At 36.4% G+C, this 10,310-nt stretch overlaps 1 protein-coding gene across 1 annotated transcript; it reads right to left on the bottom strand.

Moving 5' to 3' along the window:
- Positions 1-1,257: 1,257 nt before the first annotated feature.
- Positions 1,258-8,676, bottom strand: LOC129273400 (uncharacterized). Its single transcript, XM_054910428.2, has 2 exons — positions 8,500-8,676; positions 1,258-2,787 (listed from the first exon to the last, which is right to left on the bottom strand). Exons 1-2 carry the CDS (start codon positions 8,590-8,592, stop codon positions 2,419-2,421), a joined length of 462 nt encoding a protein of 153 aa, XP_054766403.2. The 5' UTR covers positions 8,593-8,676; the 3' UTR covers positions 1,258-2,418.
- Positions 8,677-10,310: the final 1,634 nt, after the last annotated feature.

Below are 10,310 nucleotides of genomic sequence, written 5' to 3'. Positions count from 1 at the left end.
ACTATAAGTAGGGCAAGACTCATTAATGTACTCCATGTAAAGAAAATCCTCTCCGGCAGTTGGGATGCTTTGGACCTTCCACGTCAAAACAACTTTGCTATTTTAGACCTTTTTTTTTTACAATTTGACCCCCCCCCCCCCCTTCAGGCCCCAGCCACCGATTATGCGACTGCCGCAAAAATTTGCAAGCGCATAGTCAGAAAAATTGCAAAAACAGAGTTAAGTTTGTATGTATTTTTATATTTTGTGAATTTCTTCATTTGACTTTTATTTTTCTTGATGAATTTTATTGGGACTATTTTGATATCATAAACAGCATACATGTGTCAAAAATAAATCCATTTAAACCAGCAAAATTAAAAATAATCTTACATGGTTGTTATTGAAAACACAATTTGCATTGACTTTGTACACAAAATAACATTTTTGAGCAATTTGGGGTCCGACTTGCACCTACCAAATGTTGCATCATTTTGGAAGCGTTAGCCCGGCATTGCAGTTTGGTTTCAAAAGATGCGCAAGACTTTCAAGTAAAAAGTTAGCGAGCAGCATGGTCGCAAAATTTGTGGGGGCTGGGGCTCAAGAAAATAGAAATATCAATACACAAATAATGCACATATCTGAGTGCATCGGTAGGTTTTGTGAGCATAAGGAAACTGGAAATGTTTTGACTGGTTTCCAGTTAGCACATGCTCAAAAAACCTCCCAATGTATGAGCAAACCTGTGTATCATTTGTTTTATGGAATGGTGGAATTTTTCAGCGAAAAATCTTCTCTTTTTTTTACAACCATGCATAAGTAATTACCTATGCATGGCTAGCCATGCATCCAGTAAATTTGCAGTGCCTATATGTAATTTAATACCGACGCATGACAAATTTACCAGATGCATAGCTGGCCATGCATCCGTAATTACTTATGCATGGTTGCCATTCTATAAAAATTATTATCTATGGATCTGCCAATGAAAAATCAGAATTATACTACGCTACCCCTAACATTTTCAAATTATTACTTCTGTGACGTTTGTCCTTGTGACTCCAAAATCTACATACAGTAATGCGGGTCCTATTTTATATTTGCCTCTATGGCAACCACCATGGTAACATGGCCTCGCAACCAATCACAATCAAGGTTATCATAGTTACCAGTTGCTAAAATGGCAAATTTACTATGATCATTACCTTTTTTTTCTCCAAAATCATTGTTTCCATAAACAAGCCAATTTAAAGTGGATCCCTGAAACAGTTATTTCTGTGATCTACATGTATGTAGAGATTTTAGTGACCTTTGACCATGTGACCAAAAATCTAATTGAATCATTGTTTTCATGTTAAGCAATTATGAGCCACGTTTGACACTGGTCAGTTAAACAGTTCTTTGGTTTTCGCGATAATTTTGTTTTCAGGAATAACCTTTGTGACCTTTCACTTCATGCAGTTCGTACATCTTTGGTTATCACAAGAACAAGAACTACATGTCTATGGATGATGACCCATAAAAATACATGTAAAGGCCCAAATTGGCATAAGAGGATTCAACTACATGTAGGAGGAAATACAAAACCATGGACTGTGCAGGTTTATTATTGTGGAAATTTTAGCTCTTGTTCAGCGCCCTTTGCAAGCGCTTTGCAAAAAGCAAACATTATTGGACCCTCCTAAGCATATATGCATGGAATCATATACATAATCTGCATAGTCCATCGTTTTGTACCCCTTCCTAGTTTAAACCTATCTCATGAACTTAGGCCGATAGTTCCAGCATAATCTATGATGGGAGGAGACATCTAAGCAAGCCTTGAAATGAGACCATCCTGTTGTATTTTATTGATGTACTAAGTATGTTCACATCTACCGCTGATTTCATACTACCACGGAACTTATCTGTGCCTGGGCAGGGCACCAAATGTTTATATGGTGTATGATTATGGTGAATGGTGCCATGTACACTGACTTCTTTTTTTTAATTACTTCAGGGTTCCCAGCTTTTCAAGAAAACAAAATTCCCTGATATTCCTGATTGGCTGGGAACCCTGTACTTTCAATTTACTTTTCATCTAAATTTATAATTATATGTCATAATATAATCCTTTGTGAGCTTCATAATATGATGAGCTCATACACCAGTAAAAAAAAAAGAACAAAAACTTTTCTTGTGCAAATTCTTTTTTTTTTCAAAAACAAATTATGCATCTCCTTGGTTTTAGATGCATACTGTAGCCTTTTCAAAATCTCAAGATGCTAAAACAAAATGGTGGGGTCTATGAGTGTTTAACGATGCTATTCAAGCAACATAAGAAAAAAATACTAGTACGGTACTACTTGTAACTCAGATGATAAGTAAAATCTTTGTTAAACCCTCCATAGTCCAGTGAAGGCTCATCCTCATACTGTCCAGAGTATTCCATAACTTCTCTCAAGTGGTTCTCAGCTCGGTGAGGGTAGCGCTGCAACATTCTGGACACCTCTCAACGTCCATGAGATGAATGGTGTTGGGATGAGACGGGCACTGAATCCTGACCCTTCCTGCTAGCATCAGACCACACGAACAGCAAGCCACGCTGGTATGCTCCCGGTTACAGATACAGCCTGGCACGGATGGGGTGGTATCCATTGCCATCTCCTTGGGAGACGTGCTTCGAGAACGCAGCGTCTGAAGGGCATTTGAGGTGGTCTTCCGTTGTGGTGATGATGACCATGTGTAGGATTCTGTCGGGCCTGTCTGGGTTCCTCTTGATGTTGGTTTCCTGGCTCTGTGGTAGTCAGGTATGTTGTTATTGGTCACCTATTAACAGAGGAAGAGATTACAGTCATATAGGACATATAAAGGAAGTTTTTTCTGCCACTTTAACAGTCAGATTCTTTTACAAAAGATAAATGCCTTTATTCTTAAGTCCAGTTCAACTAAAGCAAGTATAATTCTGTGCTGGAATAATTATGATGGCTGTATCGGATACACCTCGTACACCTGTACTTGAATATTTGATTTCTCTTATTTACTGTGAATTTCTCAGATGCCTTAATGATGAAGAAAATTATTTCAGTTATTAATATCTGAAAGATTTGATAAAATTGAGCAATGAATGTGATGACAAACCTGTACTGTTATTAGAGATTTGTGGCACAATTAAACAACTTCAGATCATAGTTTCATTAGACAAGTGTTCAGAATACAGGTAGAACACAGACTTTGAACTAAAAGTTGAATTTCCCCATGGCCAAATCTATCATTCCATCCATGCAAAATTTTAAATATTATACTCATACTTAAAAAAAAACTTGCTTATCTGGGCCCCGTAACATAAAAATCAGTGACTAATCGCTAAATACATGTACAATGGCCTATCAGAATGAGCTTTTGTTATGAAATGATTAATCTATCTGACATTTTGCCTCTGGCAATGTGATCCAGAAATCTAGAAGAAAAAAATCATATCACTCCCATATGAACACATTAAACTTAAAAGTCAATCAATAAACCGATTTTAGGGGTTACCATGGTAACAAGAAATAAATGGTGTGGCCTGGGCCACTCCTTTAAGGCCACCACACACCTAACGACCCGACTGGTCTGCGACTGGCTTGCGACTGAGTGAGGGGAGATGTGACGTCACAGCTCTTGTCAGCTTGATAGTCGCAGACCGGTCAGAGACAAGTCGCAAGGAAAATCGTAAGGATTTGCCATGTCGAATCCTTATGACTGGATCGCAAGCTCAATCCAACTATCAGACAGCAGAGTTGCAAGACGCGTATATGATAAACAACGCGCATTTTCTCTGTTGTTATGGCAAAAAGCAAAAAACGCATGCGTGAGTCGCAGACAACATGGTAGTCGGATCGCAAGGTGTGCGGTGTCGAGGCTTAGGACTACATTGCGATTCATCTCCCCTCACTCAGTCGCAAGCCAGTCGCAGACAAGACGGGTCGTAAGGTGTGCGGTGGCCTTTAAGTATTCATTAGCGTATTTTGAAGTTGATTAATCAAATGTTTCTTTAGTATAGCAAGAATGAGTGATTTCAAGAGTACAAGAACTTTGACCTTCAATATAAACAACAAAAATAAGTACCATTTTTACTCATACGGCATAGCCTGAGTACAAATCCATATTCATAAAGGCAACGGACAGAGACTTTGGCCCGTATTCTGAAGTCAGGTTTAACTTAAACTCCGGTTTAAAGTTGTGGTTTAAGTATGGAAAGCCAATTGTTACATACATCACTAAAAGTAGAGATTTAATATTTCACCTCATTTGGCTCTCAAATCATTCATAATTGTGTAGGAAGTATAAATAAATGATTGTCTTCACCATCGATGAATCAGGAAAGAGCACAATAAACAAAAGAAAAATACAATGTATTAAAAATTTTGACACTTTTGGCTTCCCATAATTTTAGCACAGAGTTACACCATGGTCTAAGTAAAACCTGACTTCAGAATACGGGCCTTTTAGTTTAGTTGAAGGATTACAAAAAGCCATTGCACTTCACAAAAGAAAAACTAGATATGTTCTGAACAGGAGGGTACAGGAAGTATGTACAGTCATTACATATGTAATATATTGAAAACTCTGAGCAGTGATTTTATCAACTTATTCTTTATTTTCCATTTGGCTTTGATTCTATAGGCGAATCCGGTTGGGTTGTAAATATTATGTATTCATGTTTTATGCAAACACACTATATAGGCAGTGGTAGGATATGCATACATGCAAATGATTTTAGTTGTTAATCAAAAGAAGTAGGCCTATTGTGTGTACTCTACAGTGTGTATCAAAAAAAAGTTTACACTTTGAAAAAGCCATGGGAATTAAAGAATATACAACATGTGGGTAATTTTTTCACATCTATTCTTGAGTTTGGGTCTCATCTATCCAATGAAAGTAAAACTTTTGACAGAATGTTACGCTTGAGTGAGCACTGTCCATTTTTGTAAAGCTCGCAGAAATGCTTGTTTTCATGCTGTGTCAAGGGGAAAGGCGAAATCAAACTTACCCTGCGAAACATTTCTTATACATTTCCCTGCACTTTTAGTCAATTGAAATAAAACGGATACATTCAAGCATTTTGTAACAATTTTGCCACCCAAATTAAAATTTTAAAACTTAGTAAGCACAACCTTTCCCCTTTTTGTGCCAGCTGGATCTGAGGACATAACTGAATCTAAACAAAAGTTTATATCAGACATCTCCAGCATATTTTCACTAAGTTTTTATCATTTAAAGTGGGTTTACATTTCATTTTTCATTCAATACTTATTTCTCCACATTTTCCCCAAGCTTGATAATGATTATCAAGTCTAAGCCATTTCATGTAAATCACAGCTCAGTGTAAAGCAAATATCGTCACAATGGCCTCGGTGTGTGGGGGTGGGGCGGGGCGCAATGGCACTCTTTAAAGTGTTTTTGGCAAGAAAAGGTTTAAAAAGGTAAACGATATCTTCAAATCAATTTTACTTGCTAAATTCCATGTGTTCTTCATGATTAAGGTCTACTTTTATTCGCATAACTATTTCAAAGTTCTGCGCAAATCATTTTTCACTAACTTTTCAAAAGTAAGTGATGCTCACTCAAGCAGAAATATTTTTCGACAGTTATATCGTTATTTGGTTAAATGGATCTGTACCAGTGTTAAATATGGAAAAATCTTCAGGATATTACAAATTTATAATTTTACAGGATGTTTTCTAAGTGTAAAATTTTTTTGATACGTGCTGTATAGTTCTGTCTCCACACATCCTATTACACATTACACATTTATCAGTCAACCATCAACTGTCCAGAACAGGTGATTTTGCTCAAGACTTCATAAAGCAACAATGGACCATCTTTTATCCATGCTGGTAATCCATCTATTGTTACTTAGATTTAGATGCAAGGTTTAAGCTGGGTTCAATGCAAAGTTCCAAGAGGCAAGTCTATTCAACATCCTGTTATTGATTTTCACTAGGTGAATCAATGACGTGTGTTAGAGTATCAAATACCCTTTAAAAAACGTTTTACATAAACCTAATAATTTTATCAACCATCTCAATCAAATGAAAGGGATAAGACCAGAAGTAACAATGCCTTAGCTGCAAGCAACTTATCATCCATTGTAAGATTCGATTTCATTTCGAAATAGTGTTTAGATATAAACGACCAACAAAAGTAAAATAAATTTGTTGAGGGATGGATTTACTTTAATGAGTAGAAAGATTGCTTCTGAAAGAATGAGTGGTTTATCAACATTACCTTAACCATTGAAATGAAATCGAAGCCATTAATTAAGTTTATCTAAAAAAGGTCAACAAATAAAAATCACACACTTTGCCAGGGAGAAACAAGAGAACAGACTTTCTAATGGTATTGAAGTTTAATTCCTTCAAGTTACTTTGATTGTCACATCTCACTGTCTTCATGACGAGGGTGTACAGATGAGTGTGGCAGGGTTAAGGAGGCTCCTAGAGCCCATTTAAAAACCAAGTTTTGATAAATGTATCTTAAAATGCAGGAGAGTTTGTGCCTCAACTGTGGGAGTTTATTCCATTTATCAACAACCCTTTGGCTGAAGAAGTGTTTCATTATATCCAGATTGGGGTGCCCTTATAGGCCTAATCACAAATCCAAAGATTTTTTGAAGAGTACAAGAACCTGGCGATTTGGGTTTATATAAACCTCTGCCTTTTTTGTCCAAAGCAGTGGAATATTATGATTGGATTAGAAATTGAATCAGTCATTTTGAGTCCTGAAAAAAGGGAAATTGTTATTTGCCTTTGAAATCATTCTTTTCCAGACAGAAAACAGTGAAAAATCTGTAAAAACTGTGAAGTACAAAAGAAAAAAATGTGAGTACAAAGTGAATAGAAAATAAACACATATCACAAATACAAGGTTTTTGCATCAATTGATCTTGAGCGTAGAGAAAACAATATTCTAGAAGTATCCTTTTTAATGACAAGGATATTTCTGCCTTCCATAAAACCAAAATGTGAAAGAAATAAAAGTTCATTTTGAAGAACAGAACAAATTTGCCAAGGAACCCTGTGCTCCCCCCCAAAAAAAAATTGAATCAGCATACAGTTCATCTTTTATACAGTTCTTCTTGGCAGTTCAGTATATACAACTTTTTCTTTGAGTCATATTATCATGTAGTCATCAATGTTTAGGAATTTGGACCATTATTCTAATGACTATCTATATAGTTGGAGTTAACTCGTGGGCAAATCTCCACAAATTGTCAATTTGCAAAAATCATAAAATCTAGCATAACAAAACCACTTTGATTTAAAAAGGGGATTACAACACTCTTTAGCTTGATCGGTACTGTACCTTGTTAAAGCACAATTTGATTTTCAGTTTCATTTTTAAAAATTACATTTGGGCTGGATAAAGCAAGTCTTAAACCAAATATTTTTATGTATTTAAGCACATTTCTTCACCAAGAATATTTAGAGGACTGAAAATTTACGAAATTTATAATTTTTAACAAACTTGTGAGAATTCAGACATAATTTTAAAAAATAGAATTATTCTAAACTTGGTGATGAAAGTTAAAGCAGGAGAAAAATAGAAATAGAGAAAAGATATGAAGAAATGAGTCAACACTAAAACTTCAGTAAAAAGTGATCTGAAAGAAGATCTAATACAGTTGAGATTAGGGCGGGGGAGAGAGAACGGTTCAGGATTTAGACCAGGGGCTGAAAAGACTGTATACCCAGTTGTTGTGTCTGGACAGGTTGTGTGTCTAGACAATCAATTTTGAACAGCCATTTGAAACGCTAACAAGCAAAGTTCCATCAATTTTTTTTTGCAAAATCTTAGACAATATTACAGAGAACAAAACTGAAAAAATAACATCTAGGCCCTATTGAATTTAGATCTAACGTTAGATCTATGTTTTCTTGTGCAATTCTAAAGACAAAAAGGTTTCATAACTTTAATTAAGTGTCCGGACACCCCTTCCCCTCAATCTAGACTATAGAACTATGAAATAGTCATTAAGTCAATAGGATGGGGGATCAGGTGTCCGGACACTTTATATTTTTGAAGCCTTCTTTTTTGTCATTGGATTACACTACAAATACGAAATCAATAGTTGTAATCATGCTTCTATTTTGTTCTCTATCATATTTCCTGACATTTTGTACTAAAAATTGATAAAACTTTCCTTGTAAATTTTTCCAAATGACTTTCTAAAATTGATCGTCCGGACACACAACCTGTCCGGACACACAACAACTGGGTATACGTGTAGCTCTGACCATAACCAGATTGGACTCACAATGTTTGGATACATAAAATAATAATAACAACCCCCAACCATCCTCCTCCACACGACCTACATGTAGTCCTAGGGCTAGGCTTGCCCACGGATTAGGCATCGATCCTCAGACAGGCGGGCCCATCATTGTTACCACCCATGCCCAGGCTGGCCCCACCAGTCAGCGTGTCGCTCACAAACAAGGTCAGTGTCACTGTCAGGAATCTCTAAACGGACCTATTTTATTCATTCTTTCTTACCGTCATTTTCTCGTTCCCTTTAGCTCCTTGTTTCCATCCACTTCCATTATCGTTCCGTAAAGCTTCAAATCCTTGAATTGCCCTCCGTGACATGATTGAGATAAAGTATGGAATTGTCTGTTTGTCTGATCTTCTGAAAATTAAGCAATTTTGAGTCACATGCGCAAATGTGGTTGTTATTGTTTTGAAACGCAGCACGCGAGATCTTCGGATCGTTAGTTATCGGATAATCCGGCCGCAAACTGTGCGTGCGCAGTAAACAATAGAAAACTCGCATTTTTATGCTTTTAACAATGGATCAAGAAGTGCTTTGTCAAATCCGGGGTCATCTGCAGATTAAGTGATTTTCGGACATGGTGGTCAATAGGATGGACCATGGGCTGTCATCCGGGGTTGTCATAGGTCATGTTTAAATCACTGTCGGGGGTGCAACCGGGGGATAGGGGGGATAATACTCGCAAGGGATGTGCCGCTCTATTTTTCACTTTTTGGAAGAAAAAAATGTTGTTTTTTTTCTGTTCGTAAAGTCATGTAGGCCTATGCCTGAATGACAGGAAGAAAATCCTTATATAGTCCCCCTCTCTCTCTCTCTTTAAAGTAAATCCATAATGGGTATACAAATTCAAAGTTTCAGCAGCACGTCCGAACATAATCTTAATAATATGTTTATTTTGTTTGTTGTATGTGCATTTTTTAGATATTAATAATATAGTAATAAAAAGAATCTTGAATCAAAATAACCCTCGATCGATCCCGACCCGGCGTCAGTCAAGTCACGAAATAGGCCCTATCGCCTGCATGTGTATCTAAAACACTGATATTAAGTGAGATAAAATAAGTTAAGATAATGGATCTGTTAATTTTTTTTTGAGAGAGGGGCATTTTTGTGACAAGCTGTATCAGTCTGCTAAAAAAAAAAGGTCTACCTATAAGGAGCATAAAGTGAGAATAATTTGAGCTAGCATGCTTATAAAAGGTTTGCTTTTTCTGATATCATCATGGGCATTAAATGCAGGTCCCATGCATGACGTACGTGCCCCCCACCCTTAGAAATTATACCATATTAGGCTTAGTTTAGCAAATGAGTCACGTTTGGGAGAAGTTTGACCACCCCCCCCCATAAAATAATAATAATGAATAAATAAATAAATAAATAATAAATGAATAAATAAATAAAAGAAATCGATAAAAAAAACAAAAATCACATTCATTCAGGAGTGAACTCTTTTTTTTCTTCTTCTTGTCAGTTTTTCCTGTACAAAAGTCAGCTTCCTTTCGGTCTTCCCCTCTTTACTGTTCTCATGTAGGACCCTGGTGCCCCCAAGCCCCCATAATTATTTTTTTTAAGCAAACAGCTAGCGACCAATGGGAGGTTCATGTTTTTCTCTCTCTCGTCACAAAATCGCCGTATCTGCATAGTAGGCCGATATGAGTATGGCATCCCATTTAATTATACGTTAAAGAATAATTATCATCAGCTGGTCCATTTTGCTTCTTGTATACATCATATACACATGGCCATTTTCTTTATAATCAATCACCCTTTTTCCTCTTTAAAAGGGATTTTACTTCCCTAACTTTTTTATCATTGGCGACAACCTTTTAACCAATTCGAAAAAAATCTATTATTCGACAAATTTGAAACATGATCATACTTTTAAGTCAATATTATAATATAGACCTATATATGCTGATTTGGTTTGTTTCATTATTATGTAGGTTTAATATTTGGAAGGATTTAAATTTCATGTTGGTTTTATTAACAAGTGCATGGAGCGCCTCTGGCAGTCTCGCCTGCATTACGCGATTCA

Source organism: Lytechinus pictus, chromosome 12, assembly GCF_037042905.1.
Source record: "Lytechinus pictus isolate F3 Inbred chromosome 12, Lp3.0, whole genome shotgun sequence".
Classification (NCBI taxonomy): Eukaryota; Metazoa; Echinodermata; class Echinoidea; order Temnopleuroida; family Toxopneustidae; genus Lytechinus; species Lytechinus pictus.
This window is presented reverse-complemented; position numbering and strand designations above follow the sequence as displayed.